The sequence below is a fragment of the Eleutherodactylus coqui genome, chromosome 4 (genome assembly GCF_035609145.1).
Source record: "Eleutherodactylus coqui strain aEleCoq1 chromosome 4, aEleCoq1.hap1, whole genome shotgun sequence".
NCBI classification, from domain to species: Eukaryota; Metazoa; Chordata; class Amphibia; order Anura; family Eleutherodactylidae; genus Eleutherodactylus; species Eleutherodactylus coqui.
Window position 1 is genome coordinate 35083078 of NC_089840.1, and position 27559 is coordinate 35110636.

The window sequence follows — 27559 nt, forward strand, 5'->3', positions numbered from 1 at the left end:
TTTTTGAATACTCTCTCTCTCTCTTCCCTAGTGTTAGCTATCCCTCCTAGCTTTGTGTCATCGACAAATTTGATCAATTTCCCATCAATTCCCTCCTCCAATTCATTTATGAAAATGTTGAACAACACTGGGCCTAGGACAGAGCCTTGTGGTACCCCACTTGATACATTCTTCCACTTGGATGTGCAGCCCTTTATGACCCCTCTTTGACTACGATTACTCAGCTATTTGTGAATCCACCTAACAGTTGCCTTATCAATCCCATAATTGGTCATTTTTTCAATAAGTATTGTATGAGATGCTTTGTCAAATGTTTTACTGAAGTCAAGATATACTATATCCAACGCATTTCCCTGATCGACCCAGTCAGTGATACTATCATAGAAGGACATTAGATTAGTCTGGCATGACTTGTTTAACCAGATCCAGCATGGGTTCGTAACAATTACTCCATTTTCATCCAAGTACTTGCATACATGCTGTTTAATAATTTGTTCAAAGATCTTTCCCGGTATAGAAGTCAGGCTCACAGGCCTGTAGTTTCCTGGATCCACCTTCTTCCCTTTTTTGAAGATAGGGACATTTGCCCTTTTCCAATCTTCTGGGACTTCTTGTGTTTCCCAGGAATTTTCAAAGATTATGGCGAGTGGTTCAGCAATTACCTCCGCTGCTTCTTTCAGTATCTTAGGATGTAATTCATCTGGACCTTGAGACTTGAATTCATTTAAATTAGTTAAGTGTTCCCTTACCATCTCTCTGCTTACAGATTACCTGAGAGGGATTCCCTGCAAATGTCTGGATAGTTAAAATCTCCCACAATCACTATGTCATGCTTTTTTGAGAGCTTGGCCATCAAGAGTTCATCCATATCTTCTGCTTGTCCAGCTGGCCTATAGTAAATTCCTATAATGGTGTCCTTTCTGTTGTTCTCTCCTTGTATTCTTACCCAAACAGTTTCTACAGGACTCCCATGCTCTGAAGCTTGAATCTCGATGGAGATTAATGTTTCCCTAACATACAACGCAATACCTCCTCCCCTTTTTTTTTGTCTGTTTCTGATAAACAGGTTGTATTCTTCAGGCCTTGTGTTCCAATCATGTGTATCATCCCACCACATTTCCGTGATGCCTATGACATCATATTTTTCTTCCTGTGTTAGGAGCTCCAATTCTCCTTCTTGGTTTCCCATGCTCTGTGCATTTGTGTAAAAACATTTTAGCTTGTGATCTGTGTCTCTTGTTCCTCTACTTGCCTTCTAAATTTGTTTGTCTCTGTTCTCTCTTTCCACTTCTAAGGGCAAGGCTCTCAAATGTATAGCTGTATATTTTTTACCTGGCCTTTCACTTCCCTTCCAATGTTGTTCTAGTTTAGAGGTCTCCTAATGAGTGAAGCAAGGCGCCCAACAAATATATGCTTACCTATTTCTGTAAGGTGCAACCCCTTCTCTAGAAAGCAATACATCATATATGTTATTCACTCCATGGTCTAGAAATCCAAATCTTTGCTGACGGCACCATCGACGTATCCAGTTGTTCACCTCTAGAATCCTGTTGCATCATCTTATTCCAGTGCCAACCACTGGGAAGATGGATGAGAACACCACCTGTGCTGCTAGTTCCTTCACCTTCTTCCCGAGGTCTTCAAAGCCTCTGCAGATAGTTGCAAGGTCCTTTTTGCAGTATTATTTGTCCCTACATGTATTAGGCACCCGGGCCTGTAGCCAAAATAATTACACAACCATCATTCTTTTTTAGTCAGGGGGAAGTTGCTGACAGCATTTATTAACTTTATAACTGAACATTAACATACTTTTAATTACTTCCATTTTCTCGGGAGTAAAATGCCGATTGAAGGGTAGACCCCGGGCAAGTCCGCCTACCAAACTCCAGCTTCCCCATTTCTCAGCACACACCACCTGCTGTGACTTGAGAGGGACACTGCAAAACACCCGAGGAACATGGAAAATAAACCTCACCACTCCAACCATCACATTGTTCACGTTTATCATGAAGGATTATAATATTTATTCATTATAGTGTAGGTTTTTTGTATTAAGAAAACTCCTTTTTTAATATATTTTTTTATGTAATATGGGCGCCTGTTACTTAACACAACAAGATGTAAACCTGCAGCCTATCGCTACTTGCTTCTGAGGGACCAATCACAGCAGTCATGTCCCAGTGATCACTATGATTGGTCAGTCCGCACTGACTCACCAATCACAGCAACCAGAGTTTTCGCTATTTACAACATGGGATCTCCAACCACTGCTGTGTGTTATTGGTGGTTGAAGAGGGAAAACTGAGGAGAGAACATTGTGTGCAAAGAAGAAACCTTTATAGTGATCATCATTAGTGTAGTTAGTAAGGTGTGAGTAGTGTGTCAGTCAGTGTAGTGTTAGTTTAGTCAGTGTATTTCGTGTTGTGTCTGATCCTGTTGTGTCAGTTCCTGCTGTGTTAGTCTCCCTGTCCTGTAGTCACCCATCCCTTGGCCCGTCAGTGTAGTGTAGTGACAGCGTATCTGTCAGTGTAAAAAAAAACAAAACACAAAAAAACAGAAGTTCCAGTTATGCTCCCAACCCTGTCCTATGGTCACCCCATCCCAGTGATCACCCAGTGGCCTGTGGTCACCCACCCAATAAAAAAATGTTTTGGTGCTTTTTTGGGTGCATGATATATTTACATATCTATAGTATGGCCGGCAGCAGGTTTACTGCCGAAGAGGCAATTAGTCAGACTCAGCTAATGAGGATGACCCCACTTTTCTGGTGTGTTTTTTTTTTTTAAACTCTTTTTATTACAATTTTTTATATTCAAAATCAAAACAAAACATATCACATTAGGATACAAAAAAAAATGCTTGTGTAATCAAATTACATTTACATCTTTGACACATGTACATGTTGAATAATTGCATCGCAATGGTTTAACAATTATGTATATATAGCACATTAGCTTTAATTGTCAACATAGGATAAAATAAATAAACAAACATTGGACATTTAAGGCCGACTTCACACGGCCGTGACGGGCTCCGACGCGGAATTCCGTGGCAGAGCCCGTCACGGCGCCCCCCAGAGACCCCAATACTTACCTCCGGATCCGGCGTCCTACGTCCCGCACGACGCTTCGCCGCGCATTCGCAATAGAGCGCGTGACGCGCTGGCCGCGTCATATGACACGCCCACAGCGTCACATGACGCGCCGGCCGCATCATATGAATGACGGCAACGGAAGCCGTCCGCGCGTACACCCGCGGCAAATAGAGCATGCCGCGGGTGAGGACGGGTGATTTTTGCAGTGTGGAATTCCACGGTGGAATTTCGCACCGTAAGCATTGTGCTATTAGGTTCACTAGAACCTAATAGCTGCGGGCAACGCAGCGGATTTCCGCTGTATATTACGCGACGGAAATCCGTCCGTGGGAAGGAGCCCTAACATTGGATTTTTAGAGTATAGTTTTGTGTCTCTTTTTGTTTTCCTTTTAGTTAATTTACTATATGCTATGGCGTAACAATATGCAAAAATTTCTGTTTATTGCCTGAAAATATCATCTTCTCATCTCCTATATGATTTAATAATATTGCTATATGTTATGTTTAATCTTCCAAATCTATCCTCTCCAGCTTGAGTGTGATACCAGGATGGGTTACTAAATGGGTGCATGCATTCTAAGATCTCGTCCATGAATCTTTCTATGAAAACTCGCCATTTTTCCAAAAATTTTGATGCTTGAGATTCTGCCCGTTTTTCCGTCTCCAGTCTCCCCATTTTTAGAAGATGTTTTAGTTGCTGTATGATATCTGACATTCCTGGGGGACTGGCCTGCAACCATTTCGCTAACAGGCTCCTCTTGCCTATTCTAAGAATAGTGTGTATCAAATTAGCATTTTTTATATGGCTAGGGAGAGAGTGAAATACATAAGCTTGTGGGCTCAATGGTAGAGTAATTCCTGCAAGTTCATGTACCAATGATTTAATTTCTGGCCAGAGTGTTTTTATTTTGGGGCAATGCCAGATTCCATGCAGAAAATCTGTTTTTGGTTGTGAGCATCTAGGGCACGCCTGCAGTCTAGTTGGGCTCCCGGGGTGTGGGGGTATGTTGAAACCATAAATCGCTCCATGTATGATTTTAAAATACGTTTCCCTCCATCTCTCATTGGTTACAGCCTTTCTTATAGAGATCCAACCATCTACCACTTTTTGAGATAGTTCTGGGTCTTGTAGTTGCTGTTCCCATTTTTTAAACAAAGGTGTACTATCTGTTTCGGCCCACCCCTCTCTGAATCGGTAGTATAGATCATATATAGAATGCCTTTGCGATGATCCTTGCAGAAGCATGTCAATTGGATTCGTTTTTGCCTCTTTTGAGACATCCCCAAGTCTAGCTCTTAGAAAACCCTTTATTTGTGCATATGGTAAAAAGTGTGATGCGGATAGGCCATATACTTCACAAAGCTCTTCAAACGTTTTGTATCTAGGTTCTCTATGATGAAGAAGGTGTTGGACTTTCATGATTCCCCTACTACGCCATAGCTCGAACATTTTATTATCTTGCCCTTCTTTGAACTCCGGATGCCCCCACAAATCCATATGTGTTGATAGTTTGAACGGTAGCTCATAGTTTTTACGGGTTATTTTCCAGGCAGCAATGGTGTCCTTTGCCATAGTAGAATGTTTGGCCCCGACGGAAGACTAGAAAATCCTGTGTGTAGGAGAGCGTTTAAGCTCCAAGGATGCATCAGGTCATTCTCTAGCTGGTAGTTTGAGAAATGGCTGGTCTTCAGTAGCCAGTCAACTCAATGTCGCATAAGGCTAGCTATATTATATGCATGTATATCAGGAAAGTTCAATCCACCTCTAGTCTTAGGTAGCATAAGCTCTTTCAAGGCTATACGTGGACGTTTGCAGGACCTTCTGGTGTTATCCTCTTTATTATCAAGCGAGTCTGAACCCCCTGAAAAGGTGTCCAGGGACTGCCACTTCAGAGGACCCCAATTCATCTGGTGCTCAGTGGATTACCCCAGAAAATTTCAGACCCCTGATCCCTGACTTTACTGGGAGCTTGGGGATACAATTTAATTTAGCAGGACTCAGAGGGGTTTGCATTTTTAAGTGTGTTTTTTTTTTCAGATGATTTTATTGCCCATGTTGTTACCCAAACCAATTTATATGCCCAGAATTTTATCCAGAAAAACACCAACTCCAGTTTTGCGAAATCCCACAAATAGACCCCTGTGGGTGCATCCGAAATCACAAACTTTTGTGCCATTGTATTATGAATGAGGCTAGTAAATAAGCCGAGCATTGGAGCCTACTGGAGCACGGATATTTTATCTCACACCCCAATGTTCCACATGGTGATGCCAAGGATGCGTTTTGAAACCATCATACAATTCCTGCATTATAATGATAATACGTAGTGCCCCCCAGCGATGACCCCAATATTGATCACTTATATAAAATCAGTCCGGTAATAGAGCATTTTAATGGTAAGTTTGTCCAGGTGTACAGCCCTGAGAAAAAGATTTCTGTAGGCGAGTCCCTGGTACATTTCAAAGGGTGGCTTCAATTCCATCAGTACCTGCCAGTAAGAGAGCACAACATGGCGTGAAAATGTACAAGCTGTGCAAGAGTACATTTACATCAGGGTACACCCATGAGTTCCGCATTTATGAAGGGAAGGACACCAGAACTGAGCCCTCGGAATTACCGCTTTTTCTGGGAATTACATTAAAAATGGTATGGGCCACCCCCCCCCCCCCCTCCTCAGTCCAGGGCCACGCTCCTCATCTAGTCGCATGCCCTTCATATTGGTGTTGGGGAAGATTATGGGGAGGAGGGGGTTAACCGTTTTACTGTTTTTTGAGGTGACCCTGTTTTTTCCTAGTATAAGGGCTCCACGGTGATCCTGTGCTGCATTTGTTTGGGCACCTCCCCACCTGTGGTAAGAAAAACATTTTCTATGTACATCATTATATGAGTACTCTGCCTGTAACCTGTCTGTGCAAGCAGCAAGATAGTAGCATGCCCGCCCAGAACAGCTCAGGAGGTGGGAGCCCGTGGAGGCCAGGGCTGCCCAGTTTGTCGTTTAATTAGTGTACTAGTGTGAGAGAATGTATCATTAGTGAATCTATAGTAACTCCATTGTCTTTCTAACATTCATTTTTCTATGCTTTGTGCGTGTATATGTGTATATAATATATCCCGTTTCCTTGAAAATAAGACCTATCCTGAAAATAAGCCCTAACATGATTTTTCAGGATTTTTGATGATGTCTGAAATATATGCCCTACTATATAACACACCCAAATTACAGTTAATAAAAGTCAATTTAAATACTGTCCAGGCAGCTATACGTTTGAAAAAATGTAATATTAATATAAGACCCTGACTTATTTACCTGCGGATCCGGCGTCCTTGCTCCCGCATGACGCTTCCCTGCCCACCGCCGCGTCATGAGACGCGCTGGCCGCGTGCTATAGCGGAAGATAGCGTGAACGGACGGCTTCCATTGACTGCAATGGAAGCCGTCCACGCGTACACCCGCGGCAAATAGAGCATGCCGCGTTTGAGGACGGGAGATTTCACGGTGCGGAATTCTGCGGAGGCCTCATGTCCACGGGGAAAATCAGGCCCACTACGGATTCTCCATGGAGAATCCGTAGCGGGTCCCTCCTGCCCCGCGGACATGAGGCATAAAATAAGAATTAACTCACCTCTCACCCGCTCCGGATCTTCCCTTCGCCGCGGCTTCATCTTCTCTCCGTCGCGGCCGTATCTTCTTTCTTCGGCCCGGCGGATGCGCAGGGCACGTCGGTTGCGTGCCCCGCGCATGCGCCGGCCCGAAGAAAAAAGATCCGGCCGCGGCGGAGAGAAGATGAAGCCGCGGCAAAGGGAAGATCCGGAGCGTGTGAGTAAATTCCGATTTTGGTCTCCCGCGGATCCGGACGGCTTCCATAGGCTTTAATAGAAGCCTGCGGGAGCCGTCCCCGCGGGAGACCCGCACGAAAATGGAGCATGGTCCAGATTTTTTCATGCTCCCTTTTTTTTTTTAAAATCACTTTTATTGACCATCCGCGGGTATTTATCTACCCGCGGGTGGTCAATGGATCCCTATGGGGTGCGGATCCGCGGGCAGGAGAAGAGTTAAAATCTGCTGCGGATTTTAATTCTTTTGCCCGTGGACATGAGGCCTGAGAACCTAATAGCTGCGGGCAATGCAGCGGATTTCCGCCGCGAATTACACGGCGGAAATCCGTTCGCGGGAAGGAGCCCTAATGCACAAGTTGTTGATTAAATCTTTGATCTATAACTTAGTATATATCAGTTAAAGGATCTTTGCTAAGCTTTTGCACATAAAGATACAATTTGCTCTGCGGTTTATGTGACTTCCTCTTTTAGCAGTAAGAAATGAGATGGAAATTACAAGTTCTATGAGACGAGCAATTTAGAATAAGACCGTGGGACACTTCCTTTTTGTTTGCTGTTATAATAGTCTGTTGCAAGGTAGAATAAGGTCTCCTTCACACGGCAACAAAGTCGCGCAAATTTCCTCGCGTTGCTACAAATCGCATGTATGTGAAGCCCATGCTTTCCTATGGGCTCCTTTACACATGCGATGTTTTGTAGCATGCAACAACCCAACACAAAAACCTTGCGGGTCTGGCGATACGCCCGCGACTTGTGAGCTGTTGTAGCCCCTGTTTCCCTATGGATCTTTCCTCTGTGTTGCATCGCACAAAAATGTAATTTTCGTGTGGTGCGATGCAACTCATACAGTAGGAAATCTTACTGTTAAAGCCAAATCTAAGCCCTAGCTGCAGAAAAAAAACCCACATACATCACCTTTTAGAAGCGCTTACCGACGCTGCCGCAGCTTCTCCCCTGGTTACGACACTGTTTCTCTTCATCTTCTGGCCGGGGATTTTTCAATCCCCGTCTCCTGGAAGCGCTGGCTGTGATTGGCTAACGCTTAGCCAATCACAGCCAGTGCTCAATGAATGGCTGTGATTGAACCAATCACCCCGGACAGTGCGGAAGAAGTGATGTATGCTTTTTTTTTTTCTTCAGCTACAGCTTATTTTTAGGGTAGGGCTTATATTTCAAGCACCCCCACCACCTCACCCCTCCCCCGAAAATCCTCACATGGGATGCTACAAAGTCGTGCGAAGACGCAGTGATATCGCACAGAGCAGCGATGCGATATTGCTGTGATTTTCTCGGGGTGATGCCGTGTCCTCTGTGTGAAGGAGGCCTAAAGAGGAACTTATTTGTGGCAGCAGCAGGAAGTGGTTAATTTGCTTGGAGCTTCTAAGGGCCGAGCAGATGGTTAAATAGTTGCAGGTGAGTGTGGCAGCTGGGGATTGGAGGAACCGAAATTAGATGTTTTCTCATCATCTCGCTCCCCCGAAACAGGAATAAAAAATGTAAAAAAGATTGTACATACTTCAAAATGGTAACAATAAAAGCTACAAGCTGCCCAACAGAAAACAGGTCTGATGCAACTCTGTCAAAATTACTCCCGAAATATGGCACTATAGCAAAAGTATTTTTGTTTAAAAAAAATTGTTTATATTTTGCAAAAGTGGTGAAACATAATAAAACCTCCATTGTATGACTTATGGTTATTTTAACACTAAATTTAGGAGGCAGAGAGGGGGCGGGAGCTCAGGGCACTGCTCCCGGCTCTTCCAGCCTCCTCCCCCTGCAGAGAGGGACACTGTATATCGGCCGGCGTGAATACCCGGCCGATACACGTTCGTCTGAATAAGCCCTTAATGTGACTGTTGGGGAGGTTAAGCAAGTGTAAATAATAATGGAATTTCTAACTGTTTTCTTCTATTGTGTGTTTATTTCCCCAGATGTTGATTTCCCATCCTCCAGCCACAATACAAGGAACACCTTATGATGGTAACGGGTCTTTTACATTCAACTTTCACTTTTGGGCAATTTTTACAAAAAGTGTAGAAAACCTAAATACATGCAAATATATGGCGATGTTCACACGGGACCGGTATGCTGTGGAATTTCCGGCGTATAATCTGCAGCGTTTTGAAACTCCAGCTAAATTAATTTGTATATTTTTCATCGACACGAAGAGAAAAAAAAATATCCGCTGTGTAATTAGGCTTGCAGAGCGGATTTTAATGTTGTGGAAAAGCAGCTTTCTCATACCCCCGTGACAGCACCAGTGAGAGCCCGTCTCCCATCCAGACAGGAAACGGGAACCTCCCAGATCTCTTTAAAGCCTGGAACTCCCTTCATCTCCTCAGTTCCTGTCTGCTGGCCATAAGACAGGTTGGAGGAGGGAGCTGCTGCTTGGATGCCTCTTCCAAGGATTCTTCCCAATCTCTAGAGGTGGCGAACTGCCGGGCCTCACAGTGTAGCATGAGAGGTTACCTGTCCCTAGTGTAAGTCTCCACTAGTAGCCTCTGGGTAAAGGCTCATTCAGACGAGCACGTGCATACATACGTTCGCACTAAACTGCCCATCTATTAGAACCATTGGTTTCCTATGGTGTGTTCACATGTCCGTGTTTTACAGGCGTGCAAATGCACATCCCTGCAAAACATAGGACATGTGTGCAACATAGGTCCGTGGTGCACGTAAATATTCCCTGCGGGGAGTCCCCATGTCACTGGACACTGACAGCACTGTCACAATGTTCAGTGACAAGGGGACTCCACACGGGGATCAAAGAATCCCGTGACAGCTGTGGCAGAGGATCACAAAGCTCTCCCAATGATTTTAATGGGGCCGCCACTGCCTGTGGTTGGCTGAGTGCTGTGACCAATCACAGGCAGCACTCAGCTGTCATTCAATGAATGGCTGAGCGCTGCCTGTGATTGGCTAAGCGCTCAGCCAATCAGACGCAGCCCTTTCAGCAGGCAGAGATTTTAAACCCTCATCCACTGAAAGAACTTCATTAGAGTGCAGGGAGAACAAGCGGCTAGACGCACCTGACCACCGGCAGCGGCGGAGAGGTGAGTGTATATATATATTTTTTTTTACTACAGCTAGGGATGATCTTCAGGGAAGGGCTTATATTTAAAGCCATTCCCCGAAAATCATTGCAGGGGTTGCCAGTAGGCCATTGCTTTCAGTGTGGCTGCCGGCAGCATCAGCAGCCCCATTGAGAGCAATGCTGCATAAATCTTTGTTCATGTGTGTTTTGGCACATGCGTGGATGGGCAGATTTGTGCCCACCTACGCACGTGCAAATGCACGCTCGTGTGAACGAGGTCTAAGCCTGGAATCATTCTCTCATCTCCTATAGTGGATGCCGGCTCCCCTCTCTCTGGAGCTTATGAAGGAATTTTTTCCTCCCCTCTTTTAAGAAATCGTAACTCCTTTATTTATGCTTAGACATAGCTGTATGAAGGCTTGTTTTTTGCAGGACAATGGTGCTGTTTTATTTACCAAATAATGTACTGAAAAACTTTTAAAAAATTCTAATTGGAGTAAAATGAAAAAAAATGACATTCCGCCATCTTTCGGTGTGTCTTGTTTCTACGGTGCGCAAACTGCAACAAATATGACATGATAACCTTATTCTATAAGTCAATGCAATTACTACGATACCAAACTTGTATAGTTTTTTGAATTTCTTTTTCAAAGAAATTAGATTTTTTAAAGTATTTTCTGCCGCCATCTTCTGCGCACAATAACTTTATTTTTTTGTCGATGTAGCTGTGCGAGGGCTCATTTTTTGCTGGGTGTCCTGTAGTTTATGTTGGTACCATTTTGGAATACATATGACTTTTTGATCGCTTTTTACTGCATTTTGTCTTGGAGACATGGTGACTGAAAAAGTGCATTTCTCTACTTTGATAGATCAGACTTTTATGGACGCGATGATACCAAAAATGTATTTTTGTTTTATGAGTTAGATTTTTTTTTTTTATTATAGATATGGCAAAAAGGGAGTGATTTAAACTTTTATTACCTTTTTTTTTTCTTTTTTAGCCCCCCTGGGGGACCACAACTAGTGACGCTTTGCTCGCTCCTGCACTCCTGCAGTATGACGTAATGCTACAGTATTACATCATACTGCCATTTGACAGGCAGTCTATCAAGCCTCCCCACGGGGACAGCTTGATAGACAGTCTGCTAAGGCAGCCCTGGGACCTTTCAAACGGCCACTGGCTGCCATGACACCCGCATGGCTCCCTGCGATCTCACCGCGGGGGGTGGTGTACGGGACCACTGAACATCGTTTGGGAGATTGAAATGCCACTGTCAGAATTGATAGCGCCATTTAATAGCCGCGATCAGCCGTGCGGCTTATTGTATGTATAGCCTGTGGGTGTGCGCTGTAAGAAACAGAGAGGGTGATGGAAGTGCCTTTCTTTTAAGAGATCTGGAAAGTTCCCGTTTAGACGGGAGATCTCCCACTGGTGCTGTCATGGGCTCATGGAAAACTAATTACTGGTAAGTAAACTTATTTTTTTTTCTGCACATTTCTGCAGCAGAATTTAACGTAAAGTTACAATAAAAACCAAATTCCTAAGTGTTTCTATGAAGGATGGTTGCATTGCAGGTTTTAGTGCAAATCCGCATGTAAACTTGCATAGATCCACCTACCTTATCTCTCTTATCAACAGGTACGTCTCCCTGCATTGTCCCAAGCTGAATTTATTCTGCTAAACTCCTCTGTGCTGCTGTTGACCTGTGTTTACTGCATTTTTAATCTGTTTTGGTACGTCTCCTTCCATAAATGAAACTTTGCATTTTAGTCATTTCTGCCATTCACCTCCATTTGCATCTCTTCTTAGCCGTGTTGCTTTATCTAAGGAGACCAATAAATTCCCCTCCCACACACTTTCACTATGTATGCAATGCTCACTCCAGCTGCCTAGTTAAAGGAGTTGTCTCGAGGAAGCAGTGATTTTTTTTTTTTGCCCAGTCCCCCTAATTAAACATACATTACTAATTACCCCTGTAAATGACTTTCCTAGCTGGTTCGTACTTACCGTTCCAGCGTTTCAGCAACTTATAAAAGTTTTCCCAAGATGGCCGCCGGCTCTTTCCCCGTCGCTCGCTGCAGCCCGACGTGCGCGCTCCCGAGACGCTGCCAGCTGTGTCTCCATGGCAACCGGACGCCCCGCAGCCGCCGACCAGACGCCCCGCAGCCGCCGACCAGACGCCCCGCAGCCGCCGACCAGTCACCCACCGCCAGGCAGCAGGTAACCGGCGCTAGCCCCCGGCTCCCCAGCGCTACGCTCCCGGCTCCCCAGCGCTAGACCCTCAGCCCAGGTGAAGGCCCCGGAGCCCAGGTGAAGGCCCCGGAGCCCAGCGCTAGGTTCCGGAGCCCAGGTGAAGGCCCCGGAGCCCAGCGCTAGGTTCCGGAGCCCAGCGCTAGGTTCCGGAGCCCAGGTGAAGGCCCCGGAGCCCAGCGCTGGGCTCCGGGGCCTTCACCTGTCAGTGAACATCACCCCCGACCCATCACTTACCCCCCTGGCCCAGCGCTAGTTCCCCCGGCCTAGCGACAGCCCCCCCCCATCGCAGCGACAGCCCCCCCCGGCGCAGCGACAGCCCCCCCCCCATCGCAGCGACAGCGACGACAGCCCCCCCCCCCGGCGCAGCGGCAGCCCCCCCGGCCCATCACTTACCTGGACGGCAGGACAGCTGGGCGGCTTCTCCGGACAGCTGGGCGGCTCTGCACCTTCCTCTAACAGAGGAAGGTACAGAATGGCCGCTCCAGCGCGCTCCCGAGCAGTGACAGCTCATCTGCGCATGCGCAGAAGAGCTGTAGCGGGGAGCACACTGAAGCGGCTCGTGCTGAAAGGAGAAGACCGGACTGCGCAAGCGCGTCTAAAAAAGCAAGCTGCCGGCGAATTTAGACGGAACCATGGAGACGAGGACGCTAGCAACGGAGCAGGTAAGTGAATAACTTCTGTATGGCTCATATTTAATGCACGATGTACATTACAAAGTGCATTAATATGGCCATACGGAAGTGTATAACCCCACTTGGTTTCACGAGACCACCCCTTTAATGCAATCTAAGTACCCACTCCCAGCTGTATCCTTGTTGTATCCTAAATTGTAGGATGTGATCAGTATTGCCACGCAAGTGGTATCCACGTGTGTGAACTGCCTGTAGTGTGAGCTGAATCAAGTGTTTCACACAGTTAGAAATGGCAGTTTGACAGGTAGGCCACAAACTCTGCCTAAATGACTATCACGAATGCTATCACTTCTATCCTCATCTTTGCCGTTAGCTTTAAAACCTACTTCCAAAGCCCACCTCTGGAGCACACTATTCAAAATAGACCCTCTCTCCTATCCTCACCTATGCACAGTTCACATGAACTCTACTTTCTTACTAAGCCTAAAACCCCCTAATGCCACTGAGAAACCTAATAGCCGCCTTCATACATCTCCCAATCAACTGCTCACCCTCGCTACCCTGCTGCTTCTAGCAGCTGGGGATATCTCTCCTAATTCTGGTCCACCCTCCACTGCTCCTAACTTTTACCCCCTACCTAACTCACTTAGACACCCTTCAAGTCCAACTACTAGCCTATGCATACCCTTCACTGACTACTTTAATTGTGTGCTATGGAACTGACAATCAGCATGCAATAAACTCCCCATCATCCATGACTTTTGCACTGCTAAATCTCTAAATTTACTAGCTCTCAGAGAAACATGCAGTCTGACACGGACTCCCCTGATGCATTGTCTTATAACGACCTGAAGTTCTCCCACACTCAAAGACTGGAAAACAGGCATGGTTGAGGAGTGGGTACTCTTTTCTCGACAAAAAGGTACTTACCAGGTCATATTGCCCCCTTCGCCATACCTTCAGTCACTTTTCCATCGTTTGAGGTACATACGCTACGACTTTTCCGTGCACTGTCCATGTGAGTAGCAGTTATCTACCGCCCGCCAGGTCCTCCTTACCGGTTTCTGTCTCCCCCACTTCCTATCCTGCGAAATCCCAACCCTCATCTTTAGCGACTTGAACATCCCCACAAATGACACTATCTCTCCATCTGCCTCTCAGCTTCTATCGCTTACCTCCTCCCTTGGTCTGTCACAACTCACAGCCTCTCCCACTCACAGGGATGGAAACACTCTGGATCTGGTCTTCCTCCATCTTTGCTCTGATTCTCACTTCACTAACTCCCCTCTGCTGCTCTCGGACCATAACCTCCTCTCTTTCTCTGTCAAGCTTCCTAGTATCTCCCCAGACCCACCTACCTACCCTACATATAGAAACCTTCAGGCCGTTCACACCCAAAACTTTGCTGAGTCCCTACAGTCTTCTCTGTCCCCTATCTCTCTCCTCTCCTGCCCCAACCTAGCTTCCACACATTACAACAGCACTCTCAAACATGCCCTGGATGAAGCGGCGCCCCCCTTGACCCTAACCATCCGATGCAGACCTCGGCACTCCTGGCTCATGCTTCAAACACGTTTCATTCGGCGGTGCTCTAGAACTGCTAAACGGCTGTGGAGAAAGTCGCAAACGTCCAGACTTCCTCCACTATAAATTCATTCTCAGAACCTACAACCTGGCCCTCCACCATGGCAAACAAGTCTATTTCACCTCTCTCATCTCCTCACTATCTCACAAACCTAAACAACTCTTTGACGCTTTTCACTCCTCTCTCAGCCCTAAACTGCAGCCCCCTGTGATGGATCTCAGTGCTGAAGAGCTGGGTGCTTACTTTAAAAGGAAAATCACTGCGGAATATGTTGGCGCTATATAAATAAAGATTAGAGATGAGCGAGCACGCTCGGTTAAGGCAGTTACTCGAGCGAGCATCTCTCTTCTCGAGTAGCTGCATACTAGTCTGAGCAGATGCAGGGGGAGGGGGGGGAGAGAGAGATCTCTGTCTCCAACCCGCCGCCCCGCCGAATCTGCTCAGACTAGTATGCAGCTACTCGAGAAGAGAGATGCTCGCTCGAGTAACTGCCTTAACCGAGCGTGCTCGCTCATCTCTAATAAAGATGATTATTATTATTATTGTTCTTCCAATGCCGCAGTTAAACAAATGGTAATCAAAAACGCACCATTTGCCGAGGAAAAGCGCCATGAAATTTGCAGCAAACAGCAACTTTATGTCTTGCGGTTTTCAGAACGGTTTATCAACTGTTCTGCAGCGGACTTTCCGCAGTGTACCTGTCCCATACAAACATAGCCTATTTACTCTTCTGCAGTTGTCTTTCAATGAGTTTTCTGGGATTTTAAAAAAATATATACAGGTTTATAATTGTGTAAAACAAAGAAAATGACATACTCGCCTACTGCGGCTGTTCCCCGCCCAGCTTTGGTGCTCAGAGCCTGAAAGAAGCTGGTGGGGCGGTCATGTGCTGTTATTGTAGTCATTGTGGATGTGACTGCTCAGCCAATCACAGGACTTCAGTGGGGCTTCTTCCATGGCTGCTGAAACGTTTGCCTTTTCTTTTTACACAACTTTTAGCCTGTTAATTTCTCTTCAAGTCCCAGGAAATCCCTTCCAGTCCTATTTGAACATGAAGCAAAAACATGACAATTCAGAGCTACGTACAGTGAAATGATCAGTTCCACGTTCCCAGGAAATAACATAGGTAGCTCCTTTTGATGCCAGTCACAGGATTCACAGGGAATAGAAGATAGCTTTACGTACTTCAGGATTGCGTAGGGTTTATATGGATTGGTCGTTCATCCAAGCCTGCGCCATACACGGCGAGTGTTGGCTTTCTTTGACAACTGCAAAACTGCATTTGGACTTCACTATGACCTTGGCTATTAAACGTTCAAATGCCACTGTTAACAGCATTTAAATGGCATGATTGGTGTTCAGAAGTCCCGAACTGTAGTGAGATCATGGTGTGCTTTTCGGGTGTCATGGCAGTCATGGGTGTGAGGGCCCACAGTGGGCTGCCATGAACGTTTGCGTATTTAAACGTGTCTATGGCAATAAAATGCCTATTAAATTACTGTATATTGCAATTCTATAGTATTGCAGTGTTTTGTAAAAGTAATCAAATGATTGGAAGTTTCATTCCCCTATGGGGAATAAAAAAATGAATGTACACATTAGTGGTAAATGTTTTTCTTAATAATTACAAAAATGTTAAATATTAAAAGGCAAAAGAAAAAACTTTTTTCACATTTATGATAAAAAAAGTATGCCATCACCATGTCTTTAACCTCTTAGGGGCGCGGCCCTTTTATTTTTTCTCTATTTTTGTTTTTTCCACCCCTTTTTTTTAAAAAGAATCATAACTCCTTTATTTATCCATCGACGTAGCTGTATGAGGGCTTGTTTTTTTTGCGGGCTGAGTTGTATTTTACCTTTCTTTTTTTTGCCCCCCCCTAGGGGACCACAACTAGTGATGCTTTAATCACTCCTGCAGTATGATGTATAGCATTACATCATACTGCATTCTGACAGGCAGTCTATCAAGCCACCCCACGGGAATGGCTTGATAGGCAGTCTGCTAAGGCAGCCCTGGGGCTTTTCAGAAGGCCCCCGGCTGCCATGACACCCGTACAGCTTTTTGCGATCTCATTGTGGAGGGGCCATACGGGCCCCCCAAACATCGTTTGGGGGATTTCAATGCATTGTTTAGGCGAAGCTGACAGCGGCATTTAAAGGGTTAATTGCGCTGATCAGCTACGCAGCTGATTGCAGCTATTGCCCATTGGTGTTAGCCGTAATAAACAGCTGATGCCCGCGTGTTCTTTAACACTGCGATATCACTGTGTTTTTTTACTGCAAATGTCAATGGGACTTTCCAATGTTTAAATCGCATTGCAGAAAAATCACAGGAGCGATTTGTGGTAATGTCCTCTAGGGGAGGGGCGGCAGCGACTCACTGGACTCCAAAACAGCAGGTGAAGCTCACGGCAGTCTTTATTTTTAAACACAGCAAACAAGAAAATGTCCTTTAAAGTAGCAGAGGTACCATGCAGGGTCCTCAAGTCCATGCACCACACAACTGCAGTTTGCACTATCCAAGTGCTCAGAGGTTTCCTCCTCAGGCTGTCAGGCCCTGACTTCCTGGAGCTGCAGTATTTTATGCTCCAGTAATGAGGTCAGGGCCTACAGCTGCGCTTCCTGAGGACTAGGGTGAAGTCCTGGACTGGAGCGCCACCCTGTCCAGACTAAAAGCCTGGGAGGGAGGTATACTCCATCCACAACTTCACGCTTTGAATGCCTACAGATTGTAAAAGCCCTAAATTTGATATTTTTGTAATTGCACTGACCCACAGATTAAAGTTATCATGTCATTTTTGCAACGGTGGATACACTGTAAATACAAGAAACACCCCTCCCCCACCCTTCCTCCAGAAAATGGCACAATTTATTTTTTCTGCAAAAGTAAGACGTTTTTGAAAGTGAGAAGGAGAAAACCAAAATGGTAAAAAAGGCCACATACTCAAGGGGTTAATTTTTTATTTTTTTTTAATTCCTGTTTTGGCTCTGTGTGCAGAGAAAAACACAAAAAATTTAGAAAACAGCTGAGAAGGTACACCGGTAGTGCAGTGTGAACAGAGCCCAACAAGGGTTAATCTCATGGAGTTTACATCTCTGTTGCAGATTTGGAGCCGCCTTCTCCTACACTCCTGGACCCTGGCACTGGCATCAGGTAATGAGCTCCAGCTTCTAAACTGTAGAGTTGCACTGTCTTTATTTGATGTGATGCTCCAGCTCTATTGTCACTTGTATTGTGTGAATGTGTCTTCTGTCCTCGGTCCGAGCAGGTAGACTTCACGAGATACAACAGAGACCATAGTATTAGTAGGATATAACAGTTGCACAATATTTCCATCTCTTGAAAGGTGCTGGTTTTCCTGTAGGGAATCTTAAAGGCACAATACTCCCTTGGGGAAAGTATGCAAATTAGCTCTTCTCCTCTCTAAGTGCCACGTATAGGTAACTATCCTGTAAATTAGGGATGCACAATCTGCAGCCCAGGGACCACATGTGGCATGTAATCCCATTCTGTGCGGCCCCCAACCATCTGGATGCTGCATGTAGGCTTCATATCAGAGGAGGAGCATACAGCTCAGGAGCAGGGATGGCAAAGTACTAATGGTACATTGTGTAGGTATCACTGGATCCCTCATATATCAGAATGGACTCCCTTGACCCCTGTTTGGCTCTCCAGATAGGATATGAGTTAGAGATAGCCATTTACGGACGCAGCATTTTCCATTGTAGTTTTGAATGGGGAATAGCTTGGCGGTTACCACAACACCCATCATCTACAATGGACAGACCACATGGATTTACGGTCTGCTTTTCTGTTGAGTACTGACAGGTGCAGAAAGGAATCTCAGTTCTTCCGATTGGTGGGAGTATGGAAGTAAAACCTGTCCCCAGTGTCAGCCTTGGATTAGATGGCACCCTGTACTGAATTTGTTTTAAGAAAAAAAAGGATATATTGCACTCATAAGCAAGCGGTACCCACACCAGAACAGCTCAGGTAGTAAATACTGTACCAGAACCAAGCCCATAACACAAACTCCAATCCAGTATCAAGCTCATACAATAAATACAGCATCAGAACCAAGCTCATAACATAAATATAGCACCAGAGCTAAGCTCATTATACAAATACATTAGCAGAACTAAACAATGATGTTGTGGGGTCATTGATGGGCTGACAGCTGTGCCATGGACCACCAGAGGAGAGACAGAGCTAGGAGGAGGATGACTCATTTAGCTGCACAAGACGCTGTCGCATGGAGGAAGATGATCATCCAGCTTAGTTGACCTATGGGATCAACTAAATTGCACCTAGTCTACACTTGCCTGGTGGCCGCCATACAAGTTGGTGGCTGGCACCCGGTATGACCACACCTCACACATAACTAAGGCTGACCAAGCCTGCATATATCAGACATTTATAGCATGTACTTTTAATATGCCAGAAATGAGTCAGGTGGTAATACCCCTCTAAGTTTTATAGTGACCCTTGGGAGTGGTGTAATATGATAGTGTGGTCCTCGGAGCCGATTAAGCTGTACTCAATGCTGTAAGTCAGTGTCTGACTTATTAGAGAGCCTTGAAACATGACTAGAGATATCGGCCAAACTAGAGCTGCTCATCTATAGACAATAGTTTTGGGCTCTTGATCCTTCTAATTTGCATACTTTTTCCCAGTGACCATTGCTTGTAAGCCTCTTTAACCCTTTAAGGTCCTGGCCTTTTTTGGCGTTGAGGAACAAACGATTTTTGGTATTTTTTCATCTCCATTTTTCAAAAGCCATAACTTTTTTTATTTTTCCGTCTACGTGGCCGTATGAGGGCTTTTTTTTTGTGTGGTGAACTGTAATTTTTATTGGTACCATTTTTGGTTCCATAGACTAGATTGTAAAACTTTTATTATTATTTTTATGATCGTAGGGAGAGAAAACGCATCAATTCTGCCATAGATTTATTTATTTATTTATTTTTAAGTGTTAATTATGCAGCATAAATGACACACTACATTTTTTTCTGCGTGTCGGTACGGTTACAAAAGTACCAAAATTCTTATATTTTTTATTAGGGTTTTCCACTTTTTTCACAATAAAAACCCTTTTTTTGGAAATTATTATTTTTTTCTAAATCTCTGCATTCAAAGTCCTATAACTTTTTTTATTTTTCTATGGACAGGACTCTCTGAGGGCTTATTTTTTGTGAGACGAGCTGTAGTTTTTATTGGTACCATTTTGGGGTACATACTTTTTTAAATCACTTTTATTGTGTTTTTTGGGAGGCAAAATGCTAAAAATTAGCATTTTGCCTCAGTTTTTTAGAATTTTTTTAACGCTTTTTGCTGTGCAGGATAAAAAGCGTGTTCAATTTATTGTACACGTCGTTAAGGACGCGTCGATACCAAATATGTGCCTCTGAGGCACTCACACAGCAGGACTGCAGATCGCTACGATAAGGCATGGCAGTATTGCGCGCACATTTGCTCACCCTCCATTGACTTTAATGGGAACCTTTAGTGCATTAATACGCAGAAAGATAGAGACGTGTTCTATCTCTTTTTTTTGCACAAACGAATTAATTGCATGCAAAATACTGAAATATGAAGGAACCCATTAAAATCAATAGCTGCTATTCTCTGCGTATTGCGCACGCAGATACGCCCGTGTGAAACCGGCCTTAAAGTGAATGGCATGAAAGCAAATCCTGTTCACATGGAGGGGAAACAATACTGTGGATTTTCTGCTGTAACTCTAACCTGCAGTTTTGCTCCATTTCCATACCCTAAGGCCTCATGTCCACTAGCTAAATGGAATTGCGGATTCCGCAGTGGATTTTGCCCATAGGGAATCATTGGCCATCCGCGGTCCATTAAATTGATTTTTGCACCCACGGATGGCATTTTAAAAGAATTGCGTTTTTCATGCGCGGGAGAAAAAACGCGGCATGCTCCATTCTGTCGCGGATTCCACACGGATCAGCAACATTGTTATCACATTGATAGCAATGAGTGCGGATATCTGCATGCAAAAAAAATACCATTTAAAGCAAATGAGCGCGAAATCCGCCGCGGAAATCCGCAGCAGATTCTGCGCGGATTGTATTTTTCAAGTGGACATGAGGCCTAAAGGCTCCTACCCACTTGCGGTTTTTTTAACGTTAATGTCAATCGGACTTTCTGATGTTAAAAACGCATTGCAGAAAAAATGCAAAAGGCACAAACTTGCGATGCGTTTTTAACATTAGAAAGTCCCATTGATATTTGCATTAAAAAACCGCAGTGTTAACACAACGTTAAAAAAACGCAAGTGGGTAGGAGCCCTAAGGCTGGTCTCACACGAATCCGCGATCGTCACCTATATGGACGATCCACGGTATTCCACAATCATTCAAAAGATAGAACGCTTGCATGTTACATGACGTACAGTGATTGCGATTTACGCTTGCAGAAATTAAATCGTGGCATGTTCTATTTTAGTGCGGATTCCGCACGGACGGCTTCCGTTGAAGTCAGCGGCGGCATGGGAAAAAAAGATTTGAAAAAAAAAATCTGTACTTTGCATGTCCGACGGTGAGCCGCCAGGTCCATCCGCAATACAGATAAATGGGTACACTGGAACGGCGGTCGAAGCCGGATTCCAACCCGTCCATGTGAGACCGGACTAAAACATGTGGCTCTCTGGAAGGAGGACCAGCACTATCCGGGATCTCAGGCCAAAGGCATCTCACTCGGTTATCCAGTATCCTGCTCTGTACTCACAAGGGGCAAGAATCATGAAACGGATGTCTACTGATGGGTGTTCCTATTTTGGCTGAAATCCTTAGCCATGCTTCAAGGCTATTTAACGGGTCGAACATTGACTTACAGTTTAGCTACCTCTAGGTGGCAGTAGAGCGACCGTTTTCTTCCTTCGGGATGAGAGCTAATTTGCATGTTGGACCCCAGAACTTACTAGTATAATGTGCTAATGTAATAAGATAACTAATGCAGAATTGTGTCAGACATCCGCTACCCTGCTGGATTCCAGAGAGCGGGTCCCAATAAAGGTACCTTTACACAAAGCAGCTATCATTCAGATGGTCACTCAAAAAAGTAATTAAAGCGATGAATGACAGTCGTTTGTTTGTTGTTACACTGAGAGATGATTGTTCTTTACTTGTTTGTCAAAATATGGTTTATAGAGGGGATCTCTATGCAAATTCATTCACTAGTCGTTAAAATACGACCGCCTGGCATTAAACTGGACGACTTTTGAACAACCAGTGACTAGTTTCTTGGTAAGCTGAGATGAAACGAGTAATTTATTGCTCGTCACCCTGTCGGTGGCCGTGGTTACCCTAAACTGCTAGTGTTTTGGATTTGCTCTTTTGAGTGGTTTTTTTGGAGGGGGGGGGGGGGGGGGGGGCTCAGACAATAGTCATAAAGCCTAATGTCCACGGCACGCAGTGCACCCGCTGCAGATCTAAGCTTCAGATCCGCAGCGGGTGCACTGCGTATCGTGTTAAAAATGATTTTTTGATAATTGCGGGTTGTCGCGGATTCTATGTTTTTTCCGCACTGGTGTACGCGGATTTGAATTGCGGATTCCGCGTGGAAATTAAATTTTAAAAAAAATGGGAAAAGAAACCAAACCCCTTCCAAGCCTTTTCCCCACCTACCTAATTACTTCTAACCTTCAAATCCGCAAATGCATTTAAGTGCGACTCCTATAGACTTCAATGTAGCAAGATCCGCGCAGAATCCGCGATGAAAATGAAGCATGCTGCGATTATAAATCCACGCGGATAGTAAATAAATACCATAAAATCAAATCCGCGGACCTAAAATCAAATGCGGAAGCTCCATTCATTTCTATGGGCAGCTCAAATCCGCGTGGATTACGCAAATAAAATCCACCCCTGGACATTGGGCCTAAAGGGTTTCTCCAGGCAAAAACTACTGATGACCTATCCTCCGGTCTCAGGATCCACAGCGATGAGCTGATCGTCCAGCCTGCAGCGGGCCTGGATGTTGCCATCGAGATTGGGAACAGAAGTGCCATAGCAGACTTTACCTCTATTGAAAAAAATGGCAGCTGAAGCGGCTATTACACTTCTGCGTGGCGCTTCCGCTACTGTTCACAATAACGACATTCAGCCCCGCTGCACTGACAGTGGGCCAGACCATCAGCTCATCCCCAGAGATCCCAATTGGTGGGTCCCCAGTGATTAACTATTAATGACCAGTCCTGAAGATAGGTCATCAATAGTTTGTGCCCAGATAACCCCTTTAAGTCATTAGCAAGCCTGAATAAAACGTTCCCCTTTCTGAAAGCGACTCTTCTGCTTATGAAGTTAAACTTTCTATACGCATAGATGCTGGGGTAATTTGTCAGCATGTTTAATCTGGTCCACATCAGTATCTTCTACATACACATATCTCTGCATGGTTTTGTGTCTTCTGAACACTTTCCAAGATGTGACAATTGGAAAAGCTACCATGATAGTCCTAAAACTGATGTCACTGTTCATTCAGTTAAAGTCGCGTTGCCTACAAGAGTATGGAAGGCTGGAAGAATATGGCTGAGCACCACAGATATCTCCCACATGTAACTATATAGAATGATGACAAACCTAACATAGTGGGCAAAGCCAAAAGACAAAGTGTTTTTATTGATAAACTGATGAATTATTCTCTCTGTGAGCCTAAGAAACTTCATCTACGCTATCCTACCAACAGTAACTGGACACTTGAGGAATCAAAAGTACTATTTATTTACATATGTTAATACTTAGTGGGTCCTCCTATTGGCCCCTGTGATATTAGATACTTTCCATGGTATACTTTTTACTAATGTCTGATACACTTCAGCTGGTATTTCCATCCATTCATCCTGCAAATGTCTGGCAATTTTTTTCAAAGAAGATGCATATACAGTGGTGCAAGGAGCGTCGTCATTGGATAGTTCAGCAATGGAAGAACATTCTACGGAGTGATGAATCACGCTACTCTATCTTCACATCAGATGGATGTACCGGGGTGTGGAGAATCCTGGAGAAGGCTTGTGCCTGAGTGTGTTTTTCCAACAGTTATGTACGGCGGAGGTTCCATTATAGGGGATGATTCAAATGACATGCTCTCAGTCCATTGGTTGTAGTGACAAGGAGAGGTGTACCTGACATTCTGGACTACTATGTGCTGCCCGACAATGTGGTAATACTCTGGTCAGCAATACTTCCAACAAGACAACACGCCTTGTCACAAATCCAACGCCGTTTTACTTTGGTTTGAGGATATTGCTGATCCACGATTGGACTTGCTGCTCAGGCGAACAAATATGAACAGCGTCCATCTTCTTTGAGAGAAGACGTTTACAAGATGAATGGAGGGAAATACCAACTGAAGTTACCAGACATTTAGTAAAAAATCTGACATGGAGACTATCCGATATCATTACGACCAAAGGCGCTCCACTAAGTATTAACCTATGGATTCGACGCATTTGGCACACACTCTGGCATCAAGGTCAACTGGGACAAGACCCACTTACTGGCAGTGAACCCTGTGGCCGCTGAGCTCCCCCTGCCCGCCCCGCTGAGTTGGACAACCCAGACAACTTACTTGGGTGTAAAGGTGTCAGCAGAGATATTTACTTTTTACAAATCCAACCTAGTCTTTCTCCTGGGCTGGGCTGAGGAGATGGCGGTGCGCTGGGCCTCTCTCCCGCTCACTCTGGTGGGCAGACTAAACCTGCTAAAAATGAAGCTGCTGACAAAATTCCTGTATATATTACATAACTCCCCTACGTTAGTTCCAAAACAGTTCTTCACTACGCTTCGCGGGATTGTGCTACGTATTTTGTGGAGGGGCACCACACCCAGGATTAGATTAGAGACTCTGTGTCTCCCGTTGAGTGGGGGGGGGGGTGTCTAGCCTTACCACACTTCTATTACTACTATCTGGCTGGCCAGCTGGTGTATGCGGGATGGTGGCTATCCTCGTCAGACTATAACCCGGTAGTGGGCCTGGAGCGTAGAGTGGTAGACTCTGCCCAGAGCCAGCGGGGGCTGCTGCTGAGCGTCCCCTCATCTTCTGTTGCTCCTTTGCCCACTCCCATGCTGGTGACACTTGAAATCTGGCACCGGACCTCGAGACTGTCCACGGAGGAAGGGACCACGCGATCCCCATATACTCCCCTCTGGAATAACCCCAAACTGTCACACTTTCAACGCTTTCTAGAGTCTGCTTTTTGGAGGCGATGGGGCGTCAATGTCCTCTCTGATATAGTCAGTGAGGGTGCGCTTTGCATCTTTCTACAGCTACGGATAACCCATGGTCTGCCTAAAAATTCCTATTTTAGGTACTACCAGCTGCGGCATGTGGCTAGAGCTCAGTTTCGAGGCCTATCTATTCCACTGTCCATGACGCGGCTAGAGGGCCTGGCGTAGATGTGTAACCTTGTCAAACCATTGTCGAGCTTCTATGCCCATATAGCGCAACATCTCGGCCTGCTAGGCGAAAGGGCCATGCAGAAATGGGAGGCAGATATCCCTGACTTGACCTCAGGGGAGGATGAGGATATACTAAGCGGATCTGGTCCCCCTTTGGTTAGCGCTAGAGACAAACTAATTCAAGTTAAGTTTCTGCACCGCATATACTATACCCCCTCTAGACTGTGCACCATGGGCCTGCTCTCTTCTGCGATATGTCTGTGATGCCTAGTTGCGGATGGGACGGTCATGCACATGTTTTGGGAGTGTGCCTTCTTGCAAAGCTACTGGAGGACGTTCTCGTTTTCATGGAAACATACTTAGAGGCACCGAGAATCATGCATCCTGGAACGTGCCTCTTTGGGCTTGTTGGAGACCTACCGGTGGCTGCAGCAACGCACACATTGTATAAGTTGTTACTTTTCTATGCCAAGAAAGTAATTTTACTGAACTGGAAATACCCTGGGAGGCCGACCAGGAATGCATGGGTCCGGGTGGTCAACTCCGAAATCCCAATGTACAAATTGACATATATGGCCAGGGGATGCCCTGAAAAATTTGACAAGATCTGGGGTAGCTGGGTGAATTGCCCCACGACAGCAATGGGAGAGCCTGGCTGGATGGTAGAAGGGGAGTGAGGGAAAGAGAGGGAATGATACAACGTGGGACACCTGCTTAACTTGTCCTCTAAGTTAAAACCCTGCTCTATAAATTTTTTTTCTTTTTGTTCTTACAATTTTTATTTAAAGAGTCGCGCCGGGGAGTGGTTGGGAGTTTTTTTCTTTTTTTTTTCCTTTTTTGTTTTCTTACTTTTTCCTGATTCTTTATCGCTAATTCATTCTAAGGTTGTTGTTTTTTTTGTAACTCTGTTGTAAAGCAATTATTGATAAAGATAAAGTTAAAATATAAAAAGTTCTAGCCAAGCATTACGTGTCAAGAAGAAATGTGCATGTATACACAGGTAACGATTATCTTATCCTGGTTTCTATGCAATGTACCACTTTGCTGAATTCGGCACCTACGGTGCCAGTTGCCTGTGACTGTATGTTTGTTTATTAATCTCTGGCTAAATAAGAATTCCTTTTAAAAAAAAAAGTATTAACCTATGAAAATAAATACTACTTTTCATTCTTGCTCGGGTGTTCACTTACTTTTGGTAGGGTAGTGTAGCTGTGAGTTAGTCTTAATATTCATGTTATTTCCAGGTCTCCTTCCTACACACGAGGAACGTGTGAGTGTCTTCCTCTATCTCCCTGCCACGTTGCCCTGTGCATTCCCTTTTGTGGAAGCTTTGTCAGATTTGACCATGATCTGGGTTAAAGTCAAAGACCAAAGAGAAGTGATTATTTACAAGTTACTGTACGGCGAGGAAAGTCCGGAGGAGCAGGATCACCGATATAAAGGTCGGGTTGAATTATCAAGAGAGTTTTCACAAGGAAATCTACACCTGACCATAAAAAATGTCACGTATGAGGATGAAGGAACTTACTACTGCAGAGCTGCCAACCACAAGGGTCATGGAGATAAGAAGGTGACATTAGCCATAGACAGTAAGTGTGTTTGGTTCTTTTTTTTCAACAATAATTTTTATTGAATTTTCAATATTACAATTAAAGACAACAGTATTATCAGTAGATTGTTCATCATGTTACAATATGATGGCTACCAGCCTTTTGTCAATGGGGTTTTTAACAGAAAATAAAAATGACAATCAGATGTTAACGTGCGTTGCATTTTTGTTGTCGTCATCAGGAGGAACATTCCTCAAGAGTAAACAGTGGCCTGGCCAGGGCCAATTCATCGTGTAGGTAGGAAAGGATTGGTATAGGGAAGAGTAGCGTGGGGGGGGGGGGGAGGGATTCTCTCTCTCTCAGGGTTGATACCCCAAGGGGCGGGGACCCCAGTAATCTGGTTTTAGATTAATAGGCTCACCCCCGCCGTGGGAAAGGTATAGTTTATCCAGGGAGTCCAGATACTAATGAATTTATCCCTTTTATCCTCCGTTATCAAAGTTGGTTTTTCATTTACGAGGTACCAATTTATTCGGCGTTTAACTTCGGAAAAATTCAGAGTAGCTTTACGCCAGGAGTGAGCGATAGTTTGTTTCATAGCTAGGAAGATAAATGAAATTAATTTTCTGGAATTTGGGGGTATATTCTTGATTTTTTTTTGTTCAGCAGAGCCTCCCATGGATTTTTGCGTAGGTTGTGGAACGTTACTGAGTAGATTAAAGAGTATGTCCTAATCCATAGTCGTTTGACCCTGGGGCAGGACCACCATATATGGAGCATGTCACCAGGGGACGAACAACCTCGGAAACAGTTCTTTGAATAGCCGGGGACCGCATGCGCAATTCGGGTGGGGACCAGATACCATCGTAGAAGGACTTTGTATGAGGTTTCTAGCATTAGTATATTGTGGGCCCCACTGTTGGTAGATCTCCATATCTGAGACCACTCCTCCTTGCCCAGAACCTCCCCTAGATCCTGCTCCCACTTAGTTACATAAGGTAATTGTATGCGAAATTTGGTGTGAACAAGGTTCAAGTAAATTTGGGAGATGAGGCTTTTTGCCTGTGGGTAATTTAGGCAGTATGTTTCAAAGTGGGTGAGGGAGTACGGAGGTTTTGTCTTTTTCAGTAGGGAAGTTGACCAATTTTTTAAT

The 27559-nt window shown here is 44.9% G+C and overlaps 1 protein-coding gene across 3 annotated transcripts in view; it reads left to right on the forward strand.

Moving 5' to 3' along the window:
• The window catches only part of LOC136625195 (butyrophilin subfamily 1 member A1-like), a 75828-nt gene that overhangs the window by 24396 nt on the left and 23873 nt on the right, over positions 1–27559 (forward strand). For 2 of the 3 annotated variants that reach the window (XM_066599216.1, XM_066599215.1), the window contains 3 exons: positions 8864–8912; positions 17543–17591; positions 26101–26445. In XM_066599216.1, the coding sequence (XP_066455313.1) occupies positions 8907–8912; positions 17543–17591; positions 26101–26445 (400 nt within the window). In that variant the 5' untranslated portion in view covers positions 8864–8906. Of the gene's footprint in view, positions 1–5889; positions 5947–8863; positions 8913–17542; positions 17592–26100; positions 26446–27559 lie in introns of all 3 variants that reach the window. The other variant, XM_066599214.1, reaches the window with a different exon arrangement.